Below are 19,408 nucleotides of genomic sequence, written 5' to 3'. Positions count from 1 at the left end.
ACAGTGTTGACAAAGGATGACATGCACGGTATTGATGCAAGTGATTTAGGTGATGAACTGAAAGCCCTTTCAAGATACATTTCAGCAGGATCAACTCCAAAGGCTGTTCTGGAATATAGGTGCACAAATAAGATGACAGCCCTCTTTCCAAATGCTTTTGTGGCTCTGCACATACTTCTAACACTTCCTGTAACAGTTGCCAGTGGAGAAAGCAGCTTCTCCAAGCTGAAGTTAATAAAAACACATCTACGCTCCACAATGACATAGGAGAGGCTGGTTGGCCTTGCAACCATCTCAGTAGAGCATGTGCTGGCCCACACTGTGGACCTTCAGGATGCAGTTCAAATCTTTGCAACCAAGAAGGCACGGAAAGCACCACTTCGATTATGCAAACAGATAAAAATGCCAGTGTTTACTATGCAGACAAGAAAAGTTACATTTGCTGTTCAGGCATTTGAAAGTTAAGCGTTACTTAAAACTTTTGAACAAGGCATTTTAAGTTGTTAGTTCTCTTTTATTGGGGTAGGTAGCAGAGCAGTACCATGAGAGGAGTAGAACAGGAAGAAGGCAGAATTGAGACCTTTCAAAGTTTTGGCCCAAGCGAGGCATCATTTGAGCTCCCCGCCTCAGGAGCCAAAATGTTGTGGGCTGGCCCTGCCTCTCTCACACAGGGAGGATGACCGACCAACCCTACCCTCCCTGCTGGGCACTCTTTCCCCTCCATGCCTGGCTGGGACCCATCTCTCCTGGTAGCTGGAACTGCATCTTCCTGAGGCAACACATGGGGTGGGGGCATGCAGGGTCACATGTTCCCCCTGCCCCCAAGATTCATGCCAGGATTCACACCAGAATGTGGCCAGCGGCAGCCTTTCCGCACTGTGTGGGAGGGAAGGGACAGGAGCGGCTTCCAGCCGCACGGGATGAGGATGGGGTAAAGGGATGACCTGGCCCATGTCTTTGCAGAGCTCTAGGCTGCTGCTGGCCACAGACATAACCCAGTTGCCTCTGGCCCCTGGGTAGAGCACAGGTAGGAAAGGGTTAAACCCTAAGAATTCATTGTGTTCCAGGGAACCTGACTGCAGGGCTTCAGCATGGCTCAGCAGGGGAGGGTGCCTAAGGGACGGAGTAGTCCCCCGATCCCGGGGGAAGGACCCAGGGCTGGGTGAAGAAGGTGCTAAGCCCCTGCCTGGGGAGTTTCTGTGGAGTCTGCAGGTTTGAGACGTGAACAGGCTAGAAATCGCTTCCTCTCCACACCATTCCATAGGTTAGCTGAGGGGCAGAGATGCTTCTCCGTGCCAGTGCGGTGTGGAGCTTTGGCACATGCAGGGCTCGGTGCCTCCTGGCCAGTGCCCCGGTCCGGAGGGTCTTTGGCTTTCCTGGGGTGTCGGCAGTGGGGGAAGGAAGGAGCCTGCCGGCCAGGCTGTTGGTGAGCTGAACGCACCGACCAGGGGCTGGTTCTCTGCACAGCGCTGAGAGTGGGACATGCCCCACTGGGGGGGAATATGGAGGAGCAGTGGGGCTGGAGTGGGGGGGAAGGGGCAAAGCAGGGAAAGGACGCGGAGTGGAGGAGCATGTAAAAGGCTGATCGGTGGGCAGCAGAGGCAACACGTAACTGGCCGCTGCCTGGTGCCTGCCTCCACTTATCAACCACCACAGCTCACAGTGCGCAGCCAGTGCTGGATGGAAATGGGATGGGGTGACAGGGCCCTGCTGGCCAAGAGACAGCGAGCAGCAGGGTCTGCGCTGACAGACCAGCGGGGGAGCGGCTGGCCCCATGCACTGCATCTTTCCCCCACCTCCAGCCTCGCACCCTTCCCCATTGTCGGCAACTGGACCACCCCACTCACCACTGGTGTGCAGGCGGCTGGCGAGCAGGGATCTGGCCAGCAGCAGGACCCACCAGTACTGCGGGTGGGAGGGAAGACAGAAAATATGGGACACGGGACACCTGCAGGAGGGCTTAAATATGGGACTGTCCCTTTAAAAACTGGACGTCTGGTCACCCTTAGTATGTCTCCCTCCACATTTGATTGCAGGAAAAGAAAGAACCCTTAGCAGCAAGACCCTGTAGCCCAGCAGTTTGATTCAAACTCTCCTGCACAATAGAACATCCACTAGTTTTGATGCTCCAGAAAGCACTGCCGGGATTTCAGAAGCACAGAGCACTCTTACGGCTTGGCTACACTTACATTTTATAGCGCTCTAACTTGCTGGCTCAAGAGTGTGAAAAATCACCCCCCCCCTGAGCACAGCACGTCAGAGCGCTTTAAAGCGCTAGTGTAAACAGGCTCCCTGCACTCAGAGCTAATCCCCTCGTGGAGGTGGATTACCAGGAGTGCTGGAAGAGCTCTCTCCCAGCGCTCTTGCGGGACCACACTCGCACTTCAAAGCGCTGCTGCGGGAGTGCTCCCGCGACAGTGCTTTCAAGTTTCCAGTGTAGCCATGCAGAAATACCAGGATAGTCTCAGATAGCAAGTAAGTATGAATGGAGGCAAAACTTACCCAAAAGGACTGCTTCCAGACAACAGTGCCCATTTTAGTTATTCTTTTATTCATGTATGTGAATACCTCAGAATAAATACTATAAATACTTCAGAATTTCAGACTTTCACATAAGAAACAAATACAAGCAAAATGGCCCTGATTCTCCATTGCACTGCATCTTGGGTAGTCGTTTACACCTGTGCCATGTGACAGCAAAGAGGGAGTGAGACACAACCAAATAAAATAGTAGCATTTTACACCCACTTTGCATTCCTGCAAGAGGCTGCACAAGGTGTAAACCAGTGAAAAATCAAGCCCAATATTTGTAATCTCCTTAATTCCAAAACAGTATCACCACTTAAAGAATGTGGCTAATCACCAGTGATTTGCACTGCAAGGGTTGAAGGTTTCAACAAGCACACTGAATCCTGTGCTAACCTACACATTTTATAAGTGAGCACTGCAAGATCCTACCCCTTTTCCTAGAATGTGCAAGCTTTTACGCAGCGTTTTACTCCCAGATCCTCCTCCCAACTCAATTATTTTTATTTTAATCCCTAAACATTCAGAGTTATGTGGAGATTTTCGCTTGACAACTGACACTGACTTTTGCAGTACACAAAATTTGCAGAGTACATGTTGATTAGACTCCCATCCAGCACTGTGTTTCCCTGTAGGCTCACAATCTCTTTGTGCAGAAACAAAGAACTCACCTAGGGTCCCCCTTTTGTCCTTGATATTTCAGTAAAATGCAATCATTAACATATCTCTGAAGTGCACACCGAACTCAGTTTTACGTTTTTCCTTTATTCATGTCATAGTTATGAATGTTATATCATGAAAGTATCAATATATATTGATATGTACAAGTGTCCTTTTTCCATTGTATTGAAGGGTATCATTTCCATTTTTAAGAAGTTGTTTTCTCATATTTCTTGATTTTCCATAGTAGTTATAGTAGTAGTCCCTCCATGCATTCATTTTTCCTCTCTCTGCAAAAATTATCATTTGAAGATGCGACTGGAGAAGTCAGATGACCTTGGAAGCTTGTGTATATACATCCATTTCTGTCAAATCCTATACATATTAATGACTGGCATCTTATTATGCTAATAGTTCCTAATCTTTTTCCAGTCAACAGCATGGGTAACTTTTCTAAATACATTTTTTTTCTCACGTATTAAACCTTTCATGCCAAAGATGTATTCAGAAATTCTGGAGATAGGAACTTTAAACACGATTCATGTTATAAAAAGAAAAAAATATTCCTAAGGTCAGACCACCGGATGGTTCAAGAGATTGGTAGTGGGCTGTATGGCTTTTCACTGCTAAATTGCTAGTTCAGATCCCAGGCAGATCAATAATGACTGAAAGATACTAACACCACCTGACTATTTGATGGACTATTAGCAATAAGCTCAGTATTTATATGCAAGAATCATATATGTATTTATTTCCACATAGAGAGACTGCAGAATTTTCAGCATTGCATTTTGGTACTAATGGTGACCACCACATTCTGTGGAGCAGCAGCAGAGACAGGAATGCTAGGGCAGTGTTGAGCACCTCATGGCAGTTGGCCTCTGCGGTCAGTGCCAGTCAGAGCCAGGCTCCTTTAGGGGAGAGGAAAGAGTGTGTCGGGGTTTGGAGCTGTGCCGCCTGCTCTGCCTGGGGAGCGCCCAGCAATACAGAGGTAGCCCAGCTCGGCTTGAGGACCAGAGCAGGGAGGGCTGCAGAAAAGCCAGCCAGCGCCCCAGCTCCCACAGCTCAGAGAGCCAGGGGACCAAGTGGGTCGGGCAGTTCTCACCAGCTTCTGATCTGCTGGCTTCTGGCAGGAGGCAATGGTTTTCAAACTATAGGGTGCGCCCCTTTCTGGGTCTCACCCCACAGTTTGAACACTTCTCTGCTAAACGGAAGGCAGAAATCTGGGGAGGCACATGGACATATGCCGAGAATCAAAATGTTAAAATTTTATAACCATTAAAACACAAATTATCAACATCACATGTGAAAATACAAAGTATCCTTAAATCAAACGCTAATAAGTTTTCAAGCAGCATTTTTCTTACTTTGCCTATCTTTGGGGAAAGGAATGTGACACATGCATAATATTTGAAAGGGGTCTCATCCCAGAGAGCAAAAGTACAGAATGGGATCTGGCTCCAACACTAATTAAAATACAAGGGAAGGTTTTTTGTTCTCACATGTAGTTTTTAAAAAAATTCCAGGGCACACCTGTTCGAGCTTGATGCCACACCAGTGTGCTCCATTATACCAATTGGGGAACACTGAGTTAACTCATATTTCAAGGGATCATTCAAGGTGAAGTGGACCATTCACACCCCTCCAGTCATAGGGAGGAAAGGAAGGAGGGGGAAGCAGCTTGGAGGGTTTCTTAATGAGTTACAGATTATTGTTATAGCGGGTTCTATATTTTAACACACTACAACCTTGCCAGCTGTTTTCCCTCTCCCCTTCCCAGACCTGAAGAAGAGCTCTGTGTAAGCATGAAAGCTTGTCTTTCTCACTAACAAAAGTAGGTCCAATAAAAGATATTATGTCTCTCACCTTGTTTCTCTAATATACTGGGACTGACACAGCTAAAACGACACTGCATATATTAATCCATGATTGTCAATTAAGCCAACAGCAGCAACAACACAGGTAACTTTTGTATAGAATTAAATCAATTATAACCACATTACTCTTCCAGTATTAGCCTGAAAATGACCAATTATCTACTCATGGGATATGCAGAGCCTTCTTCCATTTTCTGGTGTTACCATGGAATAAAAATCTGATTTATAGACGTCAAATTAAATCTATCACAGGCCAGAAAATAGGATATCTCATCTTTTATCTTTCAATGTACATGAAACATTCAAATCTTTGTAGTTTTTTTCTAATTTGAGCAGAGGATTGTGAATATCTTAAATACAATGGGAAGACAGAGGTGGGAATTATTAGCTTGCTTTTTAATGTACCAGGGAAAGTTGTGGTGAAGCAAACAAAACTATTTATTAAAGGGGCAAAAATAAAATAAGCAACCAGACTGGTTGAGGATTCTAACCTAGGTACTATGAATATTCAGAATCTGGTATTCTGTATCTTTCAATCTCCTCATATTAACAGGTTCACAGAACTGATTAAAGATTTGAAAGATATTTTCATCATCACATCCTGTGCAGACATTACCAGCTTTCTCACATATCCAAAGAGAAAAGATCTGTGACCATATCAACCTCTCACCCTCAAACAACTCCACTGGCTATCCAAAAGTCAGGATGCAGTTAAAAATTGCCCCTGTGGATTTGCTCCAACTGATCTCATAGATTTTGATTAATAGATGGATATGAGTTTAAGCCCAGAAAGGACCATTATATCATCTAGTCTGACTTGTAAATTTCATTAAATTTCACCCAGCTATTTCTGCACTGATCCCAATTACTTCTGTTTGGTTAGAGCATATCTTCCTGAAAGGCATCCAGTCATGATATGAAGACACTAAGACATGGAGATTCCACCAGTCCTGTTGGCAGTTTACTTCGATGATTAATAATCGCCTTCACTGTTAATTTGAATTTGTCTGGCTTCACTTTTTAGCTACTTGTTCTTGTTATGTCATTCTCTGCTAGATTAAAGAGCACTTCAGTACCCAGTATTTTCTTTCTGTGGAGGCACTGTACCTAAGTCACTTCCCAATCTTCTTTTGGCTAAGCTAAACAGATTGAGCTTTTTAAGTTTGTCTTTACAACTTATTTTCTCCAGCCTTGGAATCATTTTTGTGGCTCTCTTCTGCACCCTCTCCAAATTTTCAACATCCTTTTTAAAACATGGACACCACAACTCTACATGGTATTCCAGTATCTATCTCATCAGTGCTGTACACAGAGGTAAAATCACCTCAGTACTCTTACTTACTATGCCCTTGTTTATTTGTCATATTCAGATTTGTCCACGCCTGGAAATCTGTAGAGAAGCAACTTGGAGTCATATGCACACCTTTATATAGTGTTACTCTCTCAACTTGGCCTCTCAGTCAGATATTCAGTTTGGGATGGCAGTTTTACAATTGCTATTTAACTGTAAGTTTTTAGCTTGCCTTCCTGGGGTTGTATTGCTTGCTAAATTCCCAGCAGCAAGAATACGTAAGCCTATCTTGAAGAAGAAAAGTTATTTACAAATAACTGGAGTTCTTCAAGAGTGTTGTCTCTGCATATTTATATTACCCTCAGACTTTTCCCTCTTCCTCAGAGTTCTGCCACTCTCTGGTCAATGTCATTTCAGTAAATGGAACTGAGGCAGAATCTCCCTCCCCAATCCCATATCCTGCTACAGCTGCTTTGGAGCTCATAGGTGTCCCCAGCGCAGTGTCTGCTGCTGCTCTGATGGCAGCAGGGCAAGGTTTTTTAGATGTTCAGTGATTCTGGCATGCTGCCAAAATTCTCCTGAGGAACACAAATAAGAGATGGGAAATTGTGATTTTTAAGCTTTACAATTTAGCTAAATCTGACTGGAATTTCACAGGACAAAGAAAAGGCACTTCTTTAGCCTGAGGAAATATCTCCTGCCAAACAGCAAAGGTTTGCCACAAAGAATGGAGCAAAAAGTATTGGCAAGAATTCTTTATCATGAAAAGTAGTAGGTAATCTAAATATAGGGGGTCACTATCAGTTCCCCATAAAAAATCTTGCCTTACAATTTTTTAAAAAAGAATTACAAAATTGGTGGACTAAAGGAACACAGTATACATATCATATTTGGATTTTTGATACAGTATATATAAAGTTTTTGATCAAGTATCTCAAACTCCTAATTGAATTTAATAAAAAAAACCCCAGAAAATTAGCTTGGATAAAAATCTATTCATATGGATTGAAAACTGTCTACCAGTACCGACAAATTACAAAGCATCAAATTACTAATGGGCTATAACAGGGTACTGTAGGGATTAGGATTAGTCTTTGTAACAAGATTGTCTGTGCCCTTTAAGGTAGTAATCATCTGCGGCAAAGTGACCATGTTTGCAGGCTTGGGCCCTTTAAGGGCAGGCATGAGGTGGGATGTAATTTGTTGGGGGATCTGGGGAACTGTAGCTCCCTAAGGGCCAAGTGACAGTCATGTGACCAGCTGTGGTATACAAGGGTAGCCCTTGGATCAATCACAAGAGGGACATTCAAAGAGAGTGGAATAGTTGGCTACAGCAAGTGAGAAATTTTGGAGAGAGGCAGGAGAATTTTGTGTTTTTTTAAGGGATGCAGGAACATATGTTTGCTATTTTAGGTGTATTTTGCAAGATAGTATATGACAAAGAATGTGCATGGAGATGGGGGAGGACATAGAGGATATGTCTATACTAGCACTTTTTACCTCAAGTTATTTGATTGCCATAAGCAAAATATGTTTTTATATCAGAATGAAATATAATGACCTACAACAAATTATCGTGTCAATGTTTTAAAATAATTCCTTAAAAGTGTAAGGCAAAATATCATTAACTTTCTGTTAAGATTCTATCTGTATATCAATTAAATAAAAACACGGTTATCCTGCAGTTCTAGAAAAAAAGGATTACAAAGCTGGAAATGTAAAAACTGAGGTTCCACAAATAAGCTTAACTCTCAACACCTCATTACACCAAGCCACCATAAAGCCAAACAACAATTTCACACCACATTTCTAATATGCACCCAAACCCTAGTATCCCAATGAACAGAGTAAAGATATCAACAACCAGAGTGATATGATTACCTCAGCAATTGCAATTCCTGGCTTTTAGCTCCAGTTCATACTGGAAATATCATCATCTACCATACTATAGATACAGAACTACCACCTTCACCACCACCATTCAGGATCACCTACAAAGACAGACTGCTTCAAATTTAACCACCCAGTGGCAGTAAGAAATACCTAACCTCTGATCTTTTCATATACAGTCTATAATTACAGTCTCATAGCCACCATTCCTTATAAGGCAATGAGCACAATCTTCATCCTTCAAAATATATATTGATTAGGTTACCTCTGATAATTGCAATGACCTGATGTGATTAAGATACTGCTCCAAAAACAAGTGGACCATAGGTGGGATACAATGTCAGAGTAAAGGTTGTTTGTGAACCTTCATTATGAATTTCCTACATCACAAACTTTTATTTTTAATAACTCCAATATTCGAGTAAAGTTATTTTAATTTAGTTGATATTTATTTATAAAATTAAATACATCTTAACTACTGGTTTTTCTATTATGTATTTGCCTTCCTGTTATCTTCAAAGGAAAATAATTCATTCTGCAGCTAAAGTGCTCTTTTTTTTTAAACACGCTGATATCACTTAAATGCAAACAGACAGGGTTTTTTCCTTCAACATTTGCTCAAAAGAACCCTTAGAAATGACAATATTATGGAGGTGATGGCCACAATTTCATAGTTAAGGCAGTTTCATTTTGCAATTAAAGCAGGGATTCAGCCTTTTTGTTATATATGAAAAATACAATATATCCTTCCCAAATTTACAGTTCTTACTCTTTGAGTATAGAATTTTCTGAGACTGTGTAAGTAAACGTTAGTTTGAGTTAAAATTAATTAAAAACTGGGCCCTCTGAGAAATTTAAATCAGTCTTTTCTTTTTTCATAGAATCATAGGAAAGGAAGGGATCTCAAGAGGTCATCTAGTCCAGTCCCCTGCACTCATGGGCAGGACTAAGTATTATCTAGACCAGGGATCGGCAACTTTTGGCATGCGGCCCGCCAGGGTAAGCCCCCTGGTGGGCCGGGCCGGTTTGTTTACCTGCCGCATCTGCAGGTTTGGCTGATCGCAGCTCCCACTGGCCGCGGTTCGCCGTTCCAGGCCAATGGGGGCTGCGGGAAGTGGTGCAGGTCGAGAAATGTGCTGGCCACCGCTTCCCGCAGCCCCCATTGGCCTGGAACAGCGAACCGCGGCCAGTGGGAGCTGCGATCAGCCAAACCTGCGGACGCGGCAGGTAAACAAACCGGCCCAGCCCGCCATGGGGCTTACCCTGGTGGGTCGCATGCCAAAGGCTGCCAATCCCTGATCTAGACCACCCCTCATAGAGGTATGTCTAACCTTCTCTTAAAAATCTCCAATGATGGAGATTCCACAACCCCCACATGGCAACTTCTTCCAGTGCTTAACCATTCTGACATTAGTTAGTTTTTCCTAATTGTTAGGGGGCTTATTCCTTCACCCGCTTCCTTCCCTGGTCCTTCTCGCATGAACAGAGAGCAACAATACCCGAAGTCCAAAGGTGCAAACAATTCGATGTTTATTGGGGTGAACTTCCAGCAAGCACGATTCCAGTTTCCTTCCTTAGTGTCCTCCTTCCCAGCTCTGACACCACAGAGCCTTACACCTGTGGCCTTGTTCCCATTCCTGCCCTTAGCCAAACATGATTCCAATTTCCTTACCCACATTCCTGTTCCCATTTCCCCCTTTAGCAAAACATGATTCCAATTTCCTTACCCCCATTCCCTGTTCCCATTTCCCCCACGCCCACCACCACCCCCTTACTTCCTGATTGACTGCAGACTATATAGTAAAACTTGAGTTCTGCTTTGCTATACCTTAACCAATCATGTTCCTGAAATTTAACTAAACCAATCCTAACATATTGTAACATGATTATGTAACCAATTATATCCCACCACCTTAATTAGTTTACACCCAGCAAAATTAATTTTACAGCAGACAGAAACAATCACAGAACCAGACAGAGATTATATAGACAAACAATAGCAAAGTGGGAACTATAATGACAAAACAATATAGAAGTGAGGATTTCACATACCAGCTATTGATAAGTGAGTTCTTGCCAGACAGGATGCTATCAAACTAAGTTTCCTTTTACATTTTCTAGGCACTTCCTCTGGAGGCGATAGGCACTATCAGGACAGGATTGTATTCCTAACAGCCCAATAGCACCTTATTTCAATGTGCCTAGTTTGGAATGTGAGGATGTGACCGTTTGCTTCCTAGCTTATGGCTGCCTCTGTTGCTTAACCAAAGGCCTCAGCCTAAGAACAGGGCCTCAGACTGTCACAGTAAGAGAAGGACCTTACACCGGCAGACAGTGATTTTGATTCTTTCTTTTATACCTCTATAACTAGCCAAGTGATAAGAATACACCTAAATTCTTAAAGTACAGGCCTTTGCAGACAGGCCTGAATATCTATATCCTAACACTAATGTCCAACCTAAACAGCCCTTGCAGCAATTTAAGTCCATTGCTTCTTGTCCTATCCTCAGAGGTTCAGGAGAACAATTTTCTCCTTCCTCCTTGTAACAACCTTTTATGTACTTGAATCCTGTTATCATGTCCCCTCTCAATCTTCTCGTCTCCAGATTAAGTAAACCCAATTTTTTTGATCTTCACTCCTGGGTCATGTTTTCTAGACCTTTAACCATTTTTGTTGCTCTTCTCTGAATTTCAAGTTTCTCCACATCTTTCCTGAAATGAAGCGCCCAGAACTGGACGCAATACTCAAGTTGAGGGCTAATCAGTACGGAGTAGAGCAGAAGAATTACTTTTCGTGTCTTACTTACAACACTCCTGCTAATACATCCCAGAATGTTTGCTTTTATTTGCAACAGTGTTACCCTGTTGACTCTTATTTACCTTGTGATCCATTATGACCCCCAGATCCCTTTCTGCAGTACTCCTTCCTAGGCAGTCATTTCCATTTTGTATGTGTGCAACTGATTGTTTCTTCCTAAATGGAGTACTTTGCATTTATCCTTATTGATTTTTTCCCATGTGATTTTTAATAACAGAATAATGGAGACACTTAAAACTTCCATATAGTTATAATCAATTGAAATCTTGTGAATAAGTTATGTTAGAAGAAATTAGGTTGCAATCATTCTAAGTTGTTAATGCTTTTTGTATCCAGTTGTCATGATTATATAGGATCAGAGAAAGTCAGTTCAACATCTCAGATAAAGGGCCACTGTTGCCTCAGGGATAACTCAATCAATCATCATTGCCATTCTGTAACTAATTTAAATGTAATAATTCTTTTGGTTTTAATGCCTCTGTGGTATGAGGGAGTCTGCACACTTGTGTGAAGAATTTTCATTGGTAGATTACTTGGCACAACTGCCACTGCCCTTTGAGGTTCCATAACTCATTGTGGGCAACATTGCCTGAAAGGCTCCATGTGACTCTGCTGCCTCTACTCCACTGTGCACCAAGGCAGTACTGCCAAGGCAACTAGCCAGGAGCAGAGGTCAAGCCCTTAAAGTTCAGCAATATCAGAACTTGGGAATTGGGCTCTCCCCTGCCCATCCTTTCACAAAGAGTTGTTATCTGTAATACAGTCCTCTAAACCAATAAGTCAATTGCAAAACGATGGCCAGATTCACCTGTACATTTTGGCTACTTTGTGGTGCTCTGGCAATGCAAAGCAGGTGTAACTGGCCAGTATGCTCTCGTTGCTTTGCAGTGCTCTCATGTCCCAGTGAATCTGCCTTAAAAGTTTAAAGAAAATATTTAAGTTGATACTACATATCTTTGAATCATCAGAAATATCACATAACAACATTCTCTTTGGGTTTATTGTTTAGTTTTCATTCTTGACATTTTTAATGACCTTCACAAAAAAAAAAAAAAAAAAGGAAATTTCCAGACAAACAACTATGTTAAGATGGAGTTGAGGTTGAGAGTACTTAACATCTATTTAAGAGTAAAAAGCATTATGGAGAGGTTATAATCAATACAAAATCAAGTGCTACAAACCCAGGAAATTCAGAATTAAGTTAGCACTTAAAAGAAATCCAAACATGCTAAATTACAAAACTACACATTTAAGGCACCTAAGCAACCTTAACTCTGTTCTCTAGTGATACCATGAAGGGAAAAAAGTGTAACCTCTCCTCCCTCCCCTCCCGCGGCCGGTGATTTAAAATATCAGGTTAATTTAACTCCAACACTAAAATACCTTAATCATAATCATATAGTTATTTCATGGTGTCACAAGAATGCAGAGTTAAAAGTTTTTTTGTTGCCTTTATTGTGACTTTCTTACCTTAATGTATTTGGATGTCTTTTAAAAGTAACCTTAACTCCGAATTTCTTGGGTTTGTAATGTTTGGTCTTGAGTCAATTACCACTTCTCTGTAATGTTTTTCCCTTTAAGTTACTGAAATATACTCTCAACCCTAACTCTACTTTAATCTCCATATCTGTCTGGGAATTATATTGTATGGTTCAAAACAGTGGAGTAGATTGTGGTTTTACCATAAGCCCCAAGCAAGAGCCAGTATGTAGCTGCGCTCTCCTGGGAGTAGAAGAGAAATCACATCGTGATCCATGAATGTCACAGTATAGTTCCTGATTCCCTACTTGCTCCAGGACAGAAGGAAACTGTGCCAGCCTTTTACCTAGTGCAGATTCCTTCTACCTCTGCCTTCTCAACACTGCAGAGCAGGCATAGTGTCAAAGTTCTGGCTGCCAGTGTAGGAAGGGCAGTACCAGCCTTGCAGAGGCTTCTCTTCCCTCCCTACCACACATACTGTGACCTGAAATGTGTATAGCCAACACTGGAGAATAAAAAGGGTGTCTTATATCTCCTTTCTCCCTTTTGCAGGCACATAGTGCAGGTCACATTGTACCCTCTATTAGCACTAGAGTAACTGTATAGTAGAATAATTAAACATAGTGTTTAGGAACATTACTCCTGAATACTATAGTATTTTTTATTTTTGTATGCGGGATGGAACTCTATTCTGTCCAATGGCAAGTTTCAGTCAAAAAGCCTTTTTTTTGGTCCTCTGAAGACAGGAGTTCACAATGTGAGCTATGAGAAATATTCATCTGTACTTGTTCCCTACTGCTGCTACTGCTCCTTTGCTGTGTATCACCCAATCTGTCCAGAGATACTGCAGAATCAGGGCAATGAAGGAAATTTCTAACAGCCAGGAAGTTTATGTGCTGAAGGGCAGACTGCTGTGAATCCAGGATATCTCACCTCTGGAGTGACATCTCGTGGTGCAAATCCTGTTCCTCCAGTTGTCAAAATCAAGTTAAGTTCCTTTTCATCACACCAGTCTATCAGTGTCTCCTGAAAGAGAATATCACCACTATCAGATTTGGCATATAATGTTAATATAGAAATCTGAAAAATTCCTAAGGCTTAAAAATCTTCAAGTACCAATAATTAAACTTGGATTCATATATTCAATGGAGAGAATTTTTAAGACATTCCACATGACAATTTATATGGCCACTTTTTTCTCTCTCTCTCTTTTTGTCTTTATGACCAATAAATATATGACAAAGTAATTTGGGCACCAATACCAATGTGTTTTGGAAATGAAAATTGATATTGATTCTCAATGGAAATCAATATTGGAAATCGTCCCAAACGAAAAATAAAAAAATTGTAATTTTAACACTTTAATAACTTTTTATTATAATACTGAACTACACACACACATATATATTCCAACATAGGTCTGAATACAAATATAGACTCATATCCTCAAAGGTATTTACAGGTTCTTAACTTCCATTCGTTTCAATAGAAGTTAGGAATCTAGATGCCTTTGAGGATCTGGGCCTAATCTCCCCAGCATATGTCAATACACTACATATATATTTCTCATGGTGACTGTGGTTTCCATGCTCTAATTTCAACTGGAATGGCCTGATGATTATGAGAGCAACACTGCTGTAAGCTTCTTGGTGGAAAGATTCAAGAATACAAATTAAGCGAATGCTGTATGTCTAAAACAGCAGCAGAAAGGTGATTACTGCTTCTTGCTCACCTTTTCTCTGCTCCCTACTACACATCAACACTTTCAAGGACCCAGTAGAGCAGGGGCGGGCAAACTTTTCGGCCTGAGGGCCACATCGGGTTTCCGAAATTGTATGGAAGGCTGGTTAGGGGAGGCTGTGCTTCCCCAAACAGCCAGGCGTGTCCCCATCCCCGCCGCCTATCTGACCCACCCCCTGCTTCTCGCCCCCTGACGGCCCCCACAGGACCCCTGCCCCATCCACCCCACCCTGTCCCCTGACCGCCCTGGACCCCCCCCCACTGCCCCATCCAACCCCTCCTCTCATTCCTGACTGCCCCCCCGGGACCCCTGCCCCATCCAACCACCCCTTCTCCCTGACCGCCCTGGAACCCTTGCCCCCGACTGCCCCATCCAACTCCCCCTCCTTCCTGACTCACCCCAGAGGGCCCCTGCCCCCATTCAACCCCCTTGTTCCCTGCCCTCTGACTACTCCGACCCCTAACCACACCACCGCCCCCTAACCATCACCCCGAACTTCCCTGCCCTCTATCCAACACCCCCTGCTCCCTGCCCCCTTACCGCACTGCCTGGAGCACCTGGCTGGTGGCGCTACAGTCGCACTGCCCAGAGCACCAGGACAGGCAGTCGTGCCGCCCGGCTGGAGCCAACCGCACCACTGCGCAGCACAGAGCACCAGGTCAGGCTGCGGCTCTACAGATGCACTGCCTGGCAAGAGCTTGCACCCCTGTCGCCCAGAGCATTGTGCCAGCGGTGCAGTGAGCTGAGGCTGTGGGTGATGAGGGACAGCAGGGGAGGGGCCGGTGACTAGCCTCCCAGGCCAGGAGCTCAGGGGCCAGGCAGGAGGGTCCAGCGGGCAGGATGTGACCCGTGGGCAGTAGTTTGCCCACCTCTGCAGTAGAGTATGATTCCAAGACTGGACTGAGAAAACTCATAGCTCCATGATGAAAATTGCATTCAAATAAAACAGAATTTGTATTTTCTATCAAAACTGCATTTTAAACCAACACATGGACTGTACCACAAACTCTATATAGGCAGGAAATGCACATGGTTCAGGCATGATCATACTGTATGTGCTTCAAAACCTACAATAGGGAGCAAACTGAAGCCATTCATATGGTGTCTTCTTAGAACTAGGTATTACATGACATGTTTCATGGGATGTTCCCATCTAAACTGGTCTTTATAGGTTTGCATTGTCCCTTTAATAAAACTTGTTAGTGTAGTTTTTTAAAGTGAATTTCTAGGCCATCAGAGATGGTTTTATTTGTTAACAAATATTATTCAGATATTTCTTCTCAAATTAAGTTGGATTGGGGGACCAGTACTTACTAATGAATCCAGACGCTGCTACAGCAATCATACCAGACTTCTCTGCAAGAAGTGGCAAAATATCTTTCCCCTCTCATAAATGACACTATGCATCTATTTATCTTCAGCATTTCTAATGTGCCCATCATCATAGTATCTCAAAACCATTCAGACTAGCATTTCATTTAGTCAGAGATCCCTACCCTAGCAGTTGGACTTGATTCCTCAGAAAAAGGTGAATGCACTGTCATTTTTCTATAATGTTATATAGGGAAAGGAAGAACTATTTTTTGTGACTGCTGGAGACTGATAAGGTGATGATCTGAAACATGAGATTAGATGTGAATATGGTCTTGAGTTTGAAAAAGGCTAAAATAGTATTGATGGTCATGAAACGAACGATAATGTTTTGAAAGAATGCCATCAATTTAGCTTACACCCCAGATGTAGGTTTAATATAATTTTATTTAAAAAGAATTTTACAAATCCTATGGTAAATTTTTCATGAAACTTCTTTTCCCCCAATTAAATTAAAATAGTTTTATTTGAACCTTTCCCTGTAATACTGGAAACCCAAATACAACATTGCTATTAGAGCTGATTGGAAAAGCTCATCAAAACATTTTCTCATCAAAATTTGCCTATTTGTCAAAATTGAAAAAAATTGCCAAGATGTTTGGATTTCACCAGAGTTCCACTAGAACCCAGGTAAGGGTCCAATGGAATCCCATCTGCCCAGCAGGTTTTAAAACCTACCTGGTTTTCTGCCAGATCACCTGACCAGTTCCTCAGCAGCCATGCAGACTGCCTCAAAGTTGGTGATTCTACAGTTTCCTGGGTCTGAGGTAGTCTGCCATATGGACTGCCTCTGATACCATTCCAAATCAGAAGGAAACCAAATTACAAAATAATTAAATCCTCCATAAAATGGAATTATCTTTCTCTTCACATCTCTAATTGTCATGGATTTGCCTGAAAATTAGAGAGTGAAAGTGAACAATCTAGTTTCAGACCTGCAAAGTGTTATGCCCCATGCATGATCCTTGCATTTGGCAGATCTGTCAAGCCTGCCCACATCTCAGGTAAGATAGACACAGAGAGAGACTTACACAATACCCTTTGGCCTGTAGGAAGGTACATTAGATTGGCAGCTAGGAGACCATGGATTCTGATCTCATCTCTTTGACTAAGTGCTGTTAACATTTCTGTGCAGCTCACAACCCGTATTACTGATCTAGGCCAGGAGGCAGGCAACTATGATTTCTCCTGTTTTACAACCAAGGAGGTTGTACAAGGCTGCTTCACCCCCATATTGAAAACGTCTTCTATTTTGGAGAATAAATGTGTCTGTTAGAATCCTTTTTGCTGCGCATGAGAATGTTTTTAACCTCTGAGGAACATATTCTTTCTGATTAAATCAGTTAGCTAGCGTTCATGCCACGAGATGAAGAGCGTATGGATCAGGATGCAGGACTTGGCCACAACTCTGATGTACCAGGTCTTGTTTTAGAGATAAGTGTATCAGAGATTGAATGGAGAGATTTCAGAGATACAGGTACCAAAATTGCCTTGGACAGGCTGGGGCTATCACGATCATTTTGTCGGATTCCTGCTTGAGCTTTCTGAGAATCCTGGGTATTAATGGAATCAGAGAAAATGCGTAACAGAAGGCCTAAGGACCATGCGATCAGGAATACATTGAAAACAGATGGCTCTGACCCTTTCTGAAGCAGAAGCAAAGACACTTCCAGTTCAGTTCTCTCTGGTAGCAAACAGGTCTATAGTCAGGAGACTCCATTGGTGGGATATAATTTACAGAATCACTGTCATTTATGGACCACTTGTGGTCATCTACAATTTGTCTGCCAAAGTGATCTACCAGTATGTTCTGTATTCCTGGTAGATGAACTTCCCTCAGTTGCCCTCATGGTGGATGCAGAAGTTCCAAAGTCATACAGCCTCTTGACATAGTGGAGTAGATCTTGCGCCATCCTGATTATTTATATAAAACACGATCATAGTGCTATTCGTCATGACTTGTACAGTAAGACCCTTGATGGCTGGGAGGAAAACTGAGCATGTTTAATACATGGCTTTTAAATCCAGGACATTTATGTGAAGCTTTTCCTCTTGAGGAGTCCATAACCCTGGTATTTGCATTCAAATGGCATTCATCTCCAGTTTTAGATGGAAGTGTGCATACAGGAATGGAATCTATTGCAAACTTTTGTGGGGTCCAACCACCACTTTAATGATAAGATTCATGGTGGAATGTGAACTAGCATTTCCAGTTGATGTCTGCTGATATACAGCCTTCAACCACCCTTCCACGCAGCACATATGAGGTTTGGCATGCTGAGGCATGGAGGTGCATGATGTAATGTGGCCTAGCAGTCTGTGGCACATTCTAATTGATGTTCTGGAGTCTGGGAAGGGGTACGTAGATCCAGAATGGCTTGAAATCTTTCTGAAGATAGAGAAGACATCACTATCATGGAGTCCAGAATCGGTCCTGTGAATTCTTCTTTTTAAGTTAGAGTCAGTGTTGACTTGTCTTTGTTTACTTTCAGGCCTACCTGTTAAATAGATTCAGAGGCTGCTGAATGAAGTCTGCTACTTAATGGTGCAATTTCCTGTGAATGAGCCAATTCTGCAAGTATGAGAATTCTGAGGAAGCTGCCACTACTGCGAGGCATTTCATGAAAACCCTGGATGGTAATACTCTGTGCTGGTAATGGCAACTGTCCATTTGGAACCTGAGATATCTCCTGTGAGCCTGGAAAATAGTGGTATGGAAACAGGCATCCCAAAGATAAGAGTGTGGCATACCAATCATTTGGATTTAGGGATGGAATAATAGAAGCTAGGGACATTATCCTGAAGTTGAGCTTTCTCATTAATGTATTTAGCTGTCTTAGGCTCAAAATAAGTCTTCACACTCCCATCTTTTTGGGAATGAGAAAATAAGAGAATAACATTTCCTTGCCCTGTGCTATTGAGGAACAACTTCTACTGCTCTGACAGTCAGAAGTTATTGCACCTTTTGATGTAGCACGCTCTCCTGAGAAGGATCCCTGAAGGGTCTGAAAGTCGATGGTCTAGCCCACCTCTACTTTTTCTAAAACCTGTCAGTAGTAATGGTATTCCAGAACTCATAGAAATGATATAAATGGTTCCCAAAAGAATGGGATATGACGGGATGAATAGTGATCTTGACCAAGCAGACAAAGCTGCTATCTAGATGTAGATGGAGGCGGGTGAGTTGATATGGTGGTGGACACAGATTTTCTTCTAGGAAATTTCTAACATTTTCTAGGCATTTCCATCTGTTTATAGGGAATGGAAGACTGTTGCTATTGAGGTTGTTGTCTATAATGCTTCTACTTGGAAGCAGGGGTTTAGAGCCTGAAAAAATCTCAACATTGTAGAAGAGTCTTTCAGGGTATGTAATGCCTCAAATGCCTTAATTTTAGAATTAAAATGTTCACATCCCTAAAATGGGAGAGCCTCAATTGTTAAATGAACTTCCTTAGGGAGCCCTAAGGAATGGAGCCTGGAGACTCTTCATTGCGAATGAGGTCACCATCGATATGCAAGCTGTTTCTGCTGTTCTTAACCTTCTCCTTATTGCCCTGAGGAATCTTTTATGTAATTTTGACCCTGAGTCAATTAATAAAATTGTATTTTGCTAACAAGACTTGGTAACTGGCAATTCTCATTTGGAGGCTAGAAGTAGAACAATTCTCCCATCCAAATAAGTTCAACTGTTTGGGGCGTCTATTTTTAGGAATGGACCTTTCTTGACCCTGACATGTGTGTTCATTGGCTGTGGC

General features: G+C 42.5%; 1 protein-coding gene across 26 annotated transcripts in view; it reads right to left on the bottom strand.

The window, feature by feature from the left end:
- GPHN (gephyrin) overlaps window positions 1-19,408 on the bottom strand; it is a 587,889-nt gene that overhangs the window by 268,396 nt on the left and 300,085 nt on the right. For all 26 annotated transcript variants that reach the window (XM_048851950.2, XM_048851956.2, XM_048851955.2 and 23 more), the window contains one exon: window positions 13,475-13,567. In XM_048851950.2, the coding sequence (XP_048707907.1) occupies window positions 13,475-13,567 (93 nt within the window). The remainder of the gene's footprint in view (window positions 1-13,474; window positions 13,568-19,408) is intronic.

The sequence above is a fragment of the Caretta caretta genome, chromosome 6 (assembly GCF_965140235.1).
Source record: "Caretta caretta isolate rCarCar2 chromosome 6, rCarCar1.hap1, whole genome shotgun sequence".
In the NCBI taxonomy this organism is placed as follows: Eukaryota; Metazoa; Chordata; order Testudines; family Cheloniidae; genus Caretta; species Caretta caretta.
This window is presented reverse-complemented; position numbering and strand designations above follow the sequence as displayed.